Source organism: Phoxinus phoxinus (assembly GCF_949152265.1).
Source record: "Phoxinus phoxinus genome assembly, chromosome: 18".
NCBI classification, from domain to species: Eukaryota; Metazoa; Chordata; class Actinopteri; order Cypriniformes; family Leuciscidae; genus Phoxinus; species Phoxinus phoxinus.
In genome coordinates, this window is record NC_136893.1 from 13,628,305 (window position 1) to 13,641,101 (window position 12,797).

Below are 12,797 nucleotides of genomic sequence, written 5' to 3' on the forward strand. Positions count from 1 at the left end.
CATTAAAATACACCAAACAGCTCTCTACAGTCGTTGCACCCCTAACCGATATCTTTATGAATATATGGACCACACAAACAGCAACATAATTAGACACTTTTCCTAAAATCAGCTGATCTGATTCATCTTAAGCTCCTTATTTTGTCTCATGCCCATTGATGAATCAATATATCATAATAGCAGGGTAAGTCCTTGAAATTTACAGTATATTATGGAAATATTAGATATTGTTTTATTCATAATTTTCTCCTCCAAATGATGATTAATGAACGTAATCTTGCAAAAGATAACTGCTAGAAACTGTGTTGAAGTCAATGTGTGAATGTTCAGATGTGCCGCAGCTACTGTGTGTGTTCATGCTGATAATGATAACAGCTGAAAGAGATTACCTGCAGACACTGTGTAACTAGCACTCAGGTTTCAATTATTATCTAAGTGCAAAGAAAAGTGGTGCAAAATTGTCACAAGTGTTAGGAGTCTTTTATGTGTACATTTTTCACATAATAAGGGCTTAATTTAGTCAAGCTGTTGCAAAACTGTTACAGACTGGACACAAAAATAGACTGAATCGTCATCACTTATTTGGTGTTTTTCTTTTCTTTTCTTTTTTTTTGTATTTTCTGTTGGCCAAGCATCATGGAAAATCTGTTGTTTATCAATTACCAAGATACTAAAACGTGCTTTTTGAAGCTAGTGTAGTGGACTTTAAAAACACAAAATACAGTCATGTGTGCACAATCGAAGAGGTGCATTTTGGGATACAAACCCTTAGATTGGCTGTTGTATTACGTACTTCTCGCTATAGAAAACGAATAGAGTCACTAAATCGTTACATCAGATCAGTGTTGTTATCCTTAAGCTAAAAAATTATAATTAAAAATTTTGTACTTTCGCTTTGGCATGTAACGGAAATAAGTAGAAGCACTAAAATTACTAAATTAAATAAAAATAAATAAATAAAAACTAGAAATATTAAAAAACTAATAAAAATGACAAAAGCTTATATATAAGCTAATTAACAGTATAAATGAAACCTATGATAATATATGAATAAAGCAAAAATAATACTTCAGCAGAATAATGATATAACCACAATGTTTTGTATTACAAGGCTGTGGTTTTGGCTTAAAATGAAAAATGAAAGATCTTGATATCCACACCAGAGCATTAAACAAGCTTTGAAGGAGCACTAATGAACAGTTTTGTTTCTCAAAAGCTCTCTATAAGTAGACAAGAAAAATAAAAAAGGCCTACTGACTAAAGATGAGGCTTGAAGGCGCTGTGGCTCCCACGAAACCACAGGTCTTGTAGAAGAAACCTTGTGTATCTGTGCAATGTCCTTTTTTTTCCCACGTGACGTTCTAAATGACACTTGATGACAAGGTTAAATGACACTTAAATTGGATTGGATTTCAGGGATCACTCTTTAGTGTGCCCAGGTGCCATGCCACCATCAGTCTGTCAGACTTGCTCTTGTTTGCCAAGGTATTTGAGGTGTCCTGGATTATTTACAATGCAAATGATGCAAAGAAGCATTTTCCACACTACCGCAGCAAAGAATATTTTCCACGAGCTTTATCGTGCAGCACCGAGAGTACGTGCTGCCTGCTTTATCGAGCAGAGAATTACGAACGTTAGCAAGATTTCAAAGCTCGTAAAAGTCATTTCGAGTCAACCGCAAGCATGCCCAGGTGAATAGATATATTTTACATTTATTGAATATACTTTCATTTCCATTACACCACAATACAAGCAAATACTGTATGTTTAAACAGGTCTGCTTACATTATCTTCACTTGTATTGAGATCTACTGGAAGGCTAGACGCCAATTAAAAAAATAAATCTATTTTAATTGGCAGATACATTTAAACATAAATAATTTGTATGGCAAATATGCTAATATACGTACAGTATATGTGCATCTTAATTTCTGTATTTACTGAAGTTAATAAAAAAGAAGACATTTGGGAAAAAAAGGAAGAAGAGCAACACATCTCAAAGAATAAACTTCCATGGCAACGTGAAAACAAGAGCATTCGGATGACGTATTTGGCATTGCAGTAAACAAAATGAAAACTCAGCAGGACTCTAGCATGTCTAATCGATCATGGCAGCAGCTTTCCAAACACACACTCACAAACACACACGCTCGGATAAACGCTATTGTTTGGGACTGTTAGCGATTGAACGTAAAAAATAGACTGAGTCATCCGTCTTGTTTCTTTTCTCATATTTGGCTGTTTCCTTCTTTTGGCCGAGTATAATGGAAAATCTGTTCTTTTATCAATAATCAAGTCACTACAACATACTTTTTGGAGCTGCATAGTAAATAAAAACTGTCTAGCTTGTTATATTAAGAAATACAGGCATAAAACTAGGTGTGCATTGTGGGTAACAACTCCAAAAGATCATAAATTCCATAAGATAAATCCTTAGCTCTTGTATTGTAGGAAACCTCTCATCGTAGAAAACAAGTTGTGTATATAAACACTATTAGTTAAGAAGGGCATAACACAATGTCAAAGTACAAAAATCTCTTTGTATACATCTATATATCACAAAATAAGAGTAAAAACAGTGAGAAATTATCTTTCTGAAGAGGTCAAAACCTCACTGTGAAAGGCAGATGTGGATCCACTGTCCTCGGTAAAGTCTTTCAGTTTTGCATCCAACTGTCTCTGCTTTGTGGGTATTAATATGTCCATGTCTCTTCCGTGAACAAATCAAGAGCTTTGTGGCAGTCAAATATTGTCTCATGAGGATATATGGTGCTGGGTGATAGTCCGAAGAGGAGCAATGCAGTCTTTTGTGGCCTGCCAGATATAGTCTGGCTGTAAAACAGGGCTATACCCCCAACAACATGCCCATGAAATCTGAGCCGTTCTGTATTGTGATCGATGCTCCAGCTGCATTGTCCACAAATATGGAGGTGTACTGCCCGGCCTGTTTGAAAGAAAACGTCACAATATTTATTCAATGTGAATTGCCATCTGCAACACATTTTAATTCTACAATTTCATGGATCTGGGGGAAAAAAAGGTTATTCAGCTAGATATTTTGGAGGACCACTGTCCTGAAAAGTTGATCTCCAGCCCCTAAACACACCTGAACCAGCAAATCAAGGTCTTATAGGCCAGGGATGAGAAACGTCGGTCCTAGAGGGCCACCAAAGCCACTAAAAGGCAAGCCTGCAACCTTTAGCCAAAAAAGCATAGCGGCTAATGCTAACGCTGAGGCTGTGGCGGTACGCAGGAGACCGGAGGCTGTTTTTTAATGTCAATGGAGAAGAGGCTTCACTACACTGAATAAACCGCTTAAAATAGCTTATCATTTAATTAATCGATTTTTAATCTTAACTATTTTTTTTTTTTTAAGAGTTCACCGCCAGAAACCAAGTAAACATGAAACACTAGATTTGTATGATGATGATACAGTGAAACTGCATTAAACTGAGTGAAGTATTTTTAACTAACTCTTACCTGAAGTTCCAGCAGTCCATGGACAGATACTGTAAAGATCTTGCTGTTACTCTCAAGGCCGACAAACATTTCCAAGGATCTGCACAACGGTATAGAAAATATTATGAGCGAACAAATGATTCATTTGTAGACTTCACGTCACAAATCAATAAAATGTGTTACTTGCCATTTCTTTGTAATTGTCTTATGATACAAGCAATTTCTTAGAGAAATGTTCGTGAGATCAGTTAAATCATGATGATCACTGAACCAGCTCTTTTCTAATCTCCACTTGAATGCAAGTTATGGGACAGTTCACAGATTCTAATGTCCAAAATCAGAAAGCACTGCATTGGTTAGGCCACTGTAATATAATTTAATTTAATTTAATTTAATTTAATTTAATTTAATTTAATTTAATTTAATTTAATTTAATTTTATTTTATTTTATTTTATTTATTTATTATTTTATTCTTTTATTATTTTATTATTTTTATTCTTTTATTTTATTCTTTTTATTATATCTTTTTTATTTTATTTTTTATTTTATGTGCAAAAGATAAATTAGTATAATTGGGAAATAATGCCATTATATTTTTACTGACAGATGTTTTGTGCAAGTCATGGTACAGTGTTAAAGTTATTCAAAGAAATATCAATTTATGTTTTGTTATAAAAAATGCCTAATTCCTAAAAATGCATAATTTCCAACTTCCTATCATTTCCGAGATCTATCCAGCAATAAATGTAAAGATTTATCCTTCAGTACGGTTGCTATAAGACCAACAGGGACCCCACGAGTCAAAGGTGGCGGTAAAGGTTACTAAGGTGACAAGGACCAGACTGAAGGTGAGAGGACATTTTTTAAAGGCCTGCTCCACTTTAACACAGGAAATGCCTTGCTGGTTTCCACACAAGTTTGAACAGACAACATGCTTTACAGCCCATGCGTTACTCACAAAGCACAAAAAAAACCCGCTAACGACCAGCAAACACTGGAAGAGAGTTTATCCAGATCTGCCACCCCCATTCCCCCTTCCCGATCTCATGTATATGTCCCCTAGTAGTTTTCTTTTCTTTTAAGTAAATTCATTTTTGTTTGATTTGTGAAAGAGGATTTTTATGACATGCACTCACACGCTTAAGCCACTGAAATAAAAACCACATGCTCTGAATGTAAAAAGGAGCTCAAGAAAAATACTAATTTTCATCATGTATTCCTCTGAGTCATGAATTTATATTGCCGTGGATGTGGTCTGTGGACAACGGGTACAAAATCGAATGTTAATAAATAGACTGGGTGAGGGTAAATTAGACATAATGTAATCATAATAACTTTCCTTGCAAAATTGCTGGTGTCAGATTTTCTCCTGGATAGGTTTGCTAACAGAGTCTGACAGAAAGTCCTGAAATCACCAAAATTCACAAGAAACTTTGTGTGGCCAGTCAGAAACACACTAGAATTCTAGCACATTAACTCTTTCCCTGCCAGCGTTTAAAAAAAAAAATGTTTTAAGTTGCCTGCCACTGCCAGCATTTTTGATAATTTTTCACAAAAATGTCAGGGCCCCAGAATATTTTGTTGTATGAATAACTGAACATGCAATATGTAATGGATAATCCATGGCTAGCTGTGCATTAAATAATTTTAATGCATGAACTGGAGGCAAAACCTGACACAAAGTGGAGTGACGTGTGTGCGCTTCAGTAACAACAGCGCATTAATATAGAACGGTGATAAAACTGACTTGGAACTACCTGTGCATTAAACGGTTTTATTGCACACCTTCCAGCCAATCAGAATCATGTATTCAGAAAATAATGACAAAATTTTAGTCTGTTTGTCAACTAATATATCTTCACAAGTCTTGTAATATAGTGCACAAGTTGTATGGACCCTTTTATTAATACTTTTATAGTGGTATCATTTTTTAAGCTTAAAAGCTTCATTCTCTATTTATTGTAATTGCATGAAAAAATATATAAAACGTTCGTTTTTCACAGAATAATGACATAAGGGTGAGTAGATGAGACTCTTACAATTGAGGATGATAGAATTAAAAATTTTAGGTGAACTATCCTTTTAATGTGAGAAATGTAACCGAACTTACGTATATCTGTGGCAGAGGGATTCAATGCAGATCAAAACTCGGACATTGTCTCTGGCTCTCAGCTGGTTCTTAATTCTCTTCACCTCAGTGTGGTCTGCAAGAAAGAACACAAATTACAAAAATATATATATATTTTCTGGGAATACTTTTCAGACATGCACTACAAACTGTTGTATGAAGAGTAAAGGCTGTTGAAATGTTGTTTGACAGAGTTTTGTATCTGGAGCACATGATGCCACAGCCAGTCATGTTTGACCTCCAGCCGCGTCTAAATATTGGTCTCTTCTATAAGTCTGCAGTGGATTTGTGAATTTGTTTGGGGATGTTGATTTTCTGCCACAGTCTACTGCAGAGCGCCAATTTCTTTTCCCGGAGATGCATGTTGGCGCCACAGCTTAAAAGAGTTTTGCATTCAGGGTCCCTGGGGCTTATTTCAGTGTAACTCCACATAAGCATTGCCTCTGAAACCATGGATGAAGTCAACAGGATCACTGGACCCCTTTTTAAAGCATCAAGCAACAAAAACAAAATACGCTTGTGCGCTTTCAGGCACAGCACTTTTTTTTTTTTTTTTAGCTTTTAAAGCATGTGAGATTGTGTAAGACACCCTCAATCTCAGCAAACAAATGCAGCGCGGTTGGAATGTAAGTTTCAAGGGAATGCAATCCATCTGTTGAGAATGTGCCAAGTCTGAAACACATCCATTACATGATGGCACATTCTGATAGAGATGACAGTGAAATATTAATTTGTACTCCATGCAATTTGTGTTTATAGCCGAGAAACCGAATTTTCCATTAATCTTTCTTCTGTTTTTGGCAGACAAAGACTCTATCCAAAGTCATTTTAATGTATACATTTTTTAAGAAGCTTTTTTTCCATATCCATCATACTGTTCACAAGGTTTGGTTTGGTTAAGGTAAGCTTTTTTTTTTAAAGAAATTAATACTCAACTATGCATCAAGGATAGCTCGCCCAAAAAGAAAATGTTGTCATCACTTACTCACCTTCAAGTTGTTCCAAACCTGTATGAATGTTGTTGTTTCTTCTGCTGAACACAAAATATTATATTTTGAAGAATATGGGTAGCCAAAACAGTTGATGGGCCTCATTGACTTCCATATGGAAACAAAAATACTATGGATGTCAATATGGTCCGTTAACTGTTTTTTTTAATATTCTTTAAAATATCTTCTTTTGTGTTCAGCAGAAGAAAGAAATTCATACTTTTGTGAAAATTCTGTAATATATTTGGTAAATATCAGTTTCCACAAAACTGACAACAATAAGAAATGTTTCACACTGAATATATACTAAATATTAGAATAATATGTGACGTATTGTGTGATCCTGAAGATTCAGGAATGGCAAAGAAAATTCAGCTTTGCCATCACAGGAATAAATTACATTTTGAAATATATTAAAACAGAAAACTTTTCTTCTACTTCTACTATTTTTCCTATTTAAAACTCGACTCTTCTGTAGTTACATCGTGTACTAAGACTTCATATTGGCCTAGAAAATCGCAACTTTTCATTTTCTGTCAATCTTAGTACACAATACAGAAGAGTCAAGTTTTAAATAGGAAAAATTTCATATTTGATAATATAATAATAATATATTTGAGAGAGATGCTAACGGTCTAATCAGATTCAACGATCTATGTTAAGCTATGCTAAAAGTCCTACTGCCAGACCTGGAGATCGGCTGAATGGATTCGAAAACGGTAAAACTCAACTGTTTAACTGGGAGTTAGAAAATGAGCCTATTTCCCCAAAAAAGTGGAGTGTTCCTTTAAAATCACTGTAAATTGTAAACATTTTAGCAGTTCAATCCATTCACTGGCAATCGCACCCATGTTCTTCTGTTTAAGCTTTAAGAACAAATGATGCATGATTATCATTAATCAAACCGCTAATCATTATCGTACCCCCAGAACCTCATGTCTCACACTGAAAAAGGCACAAAAAAACAAAAGATTACGAAAGACAGAATATTTACTGGGTGAGGTGAACCTTTCAACCTTTCCTTACCAATATGAACATTGGCAGAAAACTGATAAATTCCAGTTACAGGAGCTGTAAATCGGCCAGTGGACTGATCCATCCCCGTCCCTCTGAGGAAGGCACCTTTGGCAGGAGGCTGAAGGTATGAAACAGGTGAGAATTATAGAGGGCTTACCATAAACACACCTAATAACCATTTCTCAAACAACATCAACACCGCTCACTCTCTATCTGAAAATCATATACGTAAATTGCTGACTAGCCTTCCAAGCATCTCAAGAATATGTTTTTCAGCAGAATTCTTGCTCTCCACATTCTTATAAACTCACATGCAAATCAAAGCATCCCACATACAGCATTAGAAAATATACCAGTTTTAGGGCTCAGTTTGGGAGCACATAACCATTAAATGGCTAGAAATATGTAGACATCTGCCAAGAATCCTCCGATTCTGTTTTTGATCATAACTGCACACTGCAGCCATGCCAGACCACATTATTCTGCATTACGCCTCCAGAACCCACCAAGAGTTCCAGACTCAGACGCTTTTATAATGAGTCCTCCGATTAGTGTGCTAAACACTGTTCAGTTCTGCCATTTTTTTGTGCTGTCAGCTTTGAATACATACAATGAATGCCTTTCATATACATGTCCGATCCAAACAGATATGTGAGAAGAACGTAAATTCATTTGACATGTATTTCTACATTGGATGAATAAAACTTTGCATTGACATTTACAACAGTTATTTCATCCATTTGACAGATTTGAAAGACTATATGATCATAATTTCTCTAATATGGAAAGTAAGAATCATACATCAGCAGATTTAAATGCTGATTGCTTAGAGTGAATCTTGTCTGCATTAATCAATGGCAGTTTATTTCTGTAACTGCTGTAAAGAACGCTTAACAAATAACATGGATTTTCGTGTGTGTCCTTGGCTGATCAAAATGCCACAGGGTTTCGCTCTTCCTTAAAACAGCATGCTGTTTTAAATGGTGGTGTCTATTTTTATACACACCTCTCACTGGTCCAAAAACCTCATACAAAGTACCTTTTGTACACCACCAAGAAAGCAATGTATTTGAAAAAGGATAATTTTTTTAGGAGGAGGGTAAGCGTGAGTAAACTTTCGGCCAATCCAGTGTGTCGTCACCAATGTTCATATGACAAGAGCCAATCATAAGGTTACTCTCACAGGTGGCCTTAATTCAGCTGTGTAATTAAAGCTGATTGGGTGGGGCTATCTGTTTGATTGACCAATGGCAGACAGCTTCACCAGTTTGTGCCATTCAGTTGGATGCAGAAATTACACACCAGTTTGAACGCACACATGTTGGAAGCGTTTTGAATTGGTGTTTAGTATTCTGTAAAACTGTCACAGTGAAGAAGCCAAATGGAACGATGACAAAATAAGCCAATTTGAAATTATTTGCAACAGACTGGAATTTCTTACGTTCTGGCGAAAGCTGAACCCGCTACCACAAAGAGACGATCACATGTGCACTTTGGAAATTGTATCGTTTACTGTAAATGACTGGAATGCTCATTCGAATTGGCATTAGTGTAAATGTGCTGCTCCACAGTTTTATAACACATTGTTTCCTTCTTTTGTTTGGGCTGTCAACACTAATATGCTCAATATACAGCACAAGTAATGAACCTCTCATAAAGGAGCTCTTTTTTTCTTTTTCTTGTTTGTTTGATGTTAAAGATCTAGATATAAATCTAATTGTGACTGATTAAATCATTTGTGGTGGGGAAAGAACAGTAAGCAAAAGACGACGGAGAAGGAGAGAACAATGTAAAATGGTTGATTAAAATGATTTTAAAGAAAAAAGTCACCCCAGTTTACAGTGAACATTCTCAGAATTTGGTCTAACGTTCTGGAAAGGTTCTCTCACAGTTATGAACAAACATTTATAGAGTAACATTAATAGAATGTTCGATCAAAGTTATCTAGTCTTTAATAATGTTCTCAAAACGTTTAGCACAAACACATTATTTATACATCCTTCATGGAAGGTTATTTCTTAAACGTTTACTTTTAAATGTTACTACTTGTTTAGGAATGTTCAGAGAACATTCAAAAGTAAGATTCCCATAATGTTTTCAAAATTATACAATGAAATGTTTCCTTAATGTTCGCATAAAAAAAAAATATATATATATATATATATATATTGGACGTTTTGGACATTCAGGGAACATTCAGAAATAACATTTACATAACTTAATATAAACATTAGTAAAACATTCTTGGAACATATTTTTGTTAGCTGGGATAGAGACAAAATACACATGTGTAAAAACAATGTTTGACAAATGGCAACATTTCTTTTTTTTCAGCAGTGCAGCAAAGCCACTGCTCTACAGCGTAAAATAGACACCGGTGAGTGTGTCCACTGGCCAGTGCAATTCAATTACACAACAATTGCCTCTTATCAACCAGTTAAACCAGTTAGTGAATCAACAACATACAGCACAACCAGTATAGTCTGATTCATGAACCAATGACTCTTTTCTTTTAACTGAATTAAACATCTTTAAGACTTAAAGGCACAGTATGTAAGTTTCGCTGCTAGAGGCTGGTAATTCAAAACTATAACAAAGGCGTAGCTTGATGACACCGTGAATGAATGTGGAACGTCTTCATCTCCAAAGCAATCCGGCAGGACTCTGGTAAAAAGTCCTGTTCATGGATGAGCTAATGTATGAAAGTTTTATTAATGTTACTGTGGTATGAAGCAGGGTGAAGGGAATGTCAATGAGAGACACCGCGGTATTGGAAGGATATAAGTATTGAATGATGACAGTAAAGGGTGAGAGAGGACTTGGCCTAGGACATTTAACAGCTGCTTTTATGATGCTTAAATGCCAGTCAGCCGCTGACACTCCTTTTGTGTTGTTGTTTATGTTTATTTTACGATTAAGTTACGTTTAACATTTGTGAGTTCCCGCTTTCCTTCTTCCTTGAACTTGAACTTTGTTACGGTTATCTTTGATAAAACAGCCACATGCTGCATGATTTACTACTCATACAGATCAATTTTGACAAATTAAAATTGCATCATACTAAACAATCAACAATCATACTAAAAATACATTTGAGTTTGTTGAATGTTATGTTAATGTCACTCTGGTGGCTGCAACGAGACACTTGTTGCACGTTGCAGTAAGCTAGATCGGAATTAGAATATAATATTAATATATGCTGGATGACTTGTGTTGCTACATTTGAAATAATACTGTATGGTAGAGAAAATGCTGTATTACAAATAAAGCTCTTATTATATTATGTTAGCCACCTGACTGAATAGTGTTGTTTCTGAGGCATGCATGGTACAAACATGTTACTCGTGGTAAATCAAGAAAACGAGATTCAAACAATAAAACTAACTGTGTTGAGCTATATAACAATGATTCGTTTTCTGTTTATAAAGGTATCCAAACAGTTTCTCACCCGTCTAAAACGCAAAATATATTAAACCTTCGTTGGTCTGCCTATGGCTTCTACGAAAATAAAACCGGAAATTGAGGGTAACATGGATGTGACACGGGCCGTTACACTGGTTAAAACATCTAACATTCTTAGACAAGTACACAAGTCGACAAAACATATTGTTCTAGTGGTTTTTGGATATTTTAATAAAAAAATCTTACATATTGTGCCTTTAAATCAGCATAGTTACTGACAGGTTTTTCATATGACACATGCTGTTAAATGTACACATTATATATATATTTTTTTTTAACCACATTTAGTTTGTTTATTAATGTTGTTTCAAATTTAGTTCATGGAATTTATTGGATTGCATTTAATTAAAAGTCATGTAAACACACATTTTTCTAAATGTACAATTCCCATTTCTATGCATAGTTTCTTTGCCCTGTACGAAACATTTTTGGCCAATAAAATGTACTGGATTCACCCGTCTTTGGCTGATGTAGCAAAACGTTTTGGACCCTGCAGGCACTTACTGTCTGAAAGTTCTGCAACTCTGCCAGAGTCTTTTTGTCCACGACGACAGGGCCTTTGAGTTTGCAGTGAAAGGCTTCCTCAATTCTCCTGTAGGAGGTCATTCCCTCAAGAGTAATCAGAGCCGTGGGCAGCTGACTGGGTTCATTGGGCCTGTCCACTGCTGCTCGCCTCTCTGTGGCCTCTGTTCAAGCAGATCACAAGTAGACACATCACTGCATGCAGTTAGACACCTCATCACCGTGTGTCTCAAAATGTCCGGCTAATCTGCATGATATCCCCTTGATTATAAATATGACACGTGATGGACATTTGGTGAGATTTATTGTGGGTCCTCACCTTTGATCAGTTCTTTGAACTCTTGCAGCAAGACCTCTTGAGTGACCTCTGCCCCAGGGGATCCTGGGGGTCCCTGAGGCCCCGGAGGACCAGGAGGGCCCGGGGGACCAGGCTGATAGTCAAAGAAATATAATTGTTGTATAATTTTTATTCAACCTCATCAAAACTCAAAGTTCTTTGAATTCTCAAAAGAGCATCTTACTTTATGTAATGACGTGTTAAAACTTGAAATGTATTAAGGAATGTATTATGCAATACATTACAAATTCTCTGGTAGAGATAAATTATACATTAAAAGTTAATTCTCACTTATTAAAAAAAGAAAGAAAGAAGATGTCTGAACTGAATGACTTTCGCCTCCATTAATTGTATGTGTTGTAACATGTATTTGGACAGAATCAAATTACTCTGACCACACTTCCTACCGCAACATGTAGTTCCTGTACTACCTATCGCAACATCTACTGAATCTAGCAGCAAGCAACAGTATTAGTTCAATTCCCAAGCGAATGAGCCAGTTCTTTTTAGTGAATCAAAAGCTGATTCTCGAAAATAATGTCAGAGCCAGGTTTAATGAATAGCTCAAAATGACAATCTCAGCATTTCTGAAGTGTGATACGTCTGTCGTCTGCAATTGTGCTTGTTAATTCGTATCATCACCTAACGATTAGTATAGCTTCCGGTTTTATTAATTGGCACTCACAAAATATATGCAATGTCTTACAGTGAGTAAGTCATGTTGGTAAGCAAATGTTGGTGCAAAAAAGCAAGCACATCCCCTAAAAACGACACTGTAAGTGAGTGGGCAAAAAGACTATGTTCAGGAAAAAATTCGGCACACTACGACTGCAAACACAATTTATCTTTACATTAGTGATGTAACTTAACATTCTCATATTG

The 12,797-nt window shown here is 35.8% G+C and overlaps 1 protein-coding gene across 1 annotated transcript in view; it reads right to left on the reverse strand.

Annotated features, from left to right (window-relative positions):
* Positions 1-1,686: 1,686 nt before the first annotated feature.
* Positions 1,687-12,797, reverse strand: part of c1qtnf12 (C1q and TNF related 12) — a 21,413-nt gene continuing 10,302 nt past the window's right edge. The window contains exons 3-8 of the mRNA XM_079588851.1: positions 11,898-12,021; positions 11,561-11,742; positions 7,604-7,712; positions 5,571-5,664; positions 3,481-3,559; positions 1,687-2,944 (exon numbers count right to left, since the gene is read on the reverse strand). Coding sequence (XP_079444977.1) covers positions 2,846-2,944; positions 3,481-3,559; positions 5,571-5,664; positions 7,604-7,712; positions 11,561-11,742; positions 11,898-12,021 — 687 coding nt within the window. The 3' untranslated portion in view covers positions 1,687-2,845. The remainder of the gene's footprint in view (positions 2,945-3,480; positions 3,560-5,570; positions 5,665-7,603; positions 7,713-11,560; positions 11,743-11,897; positions 12,022-12,797) is intronic.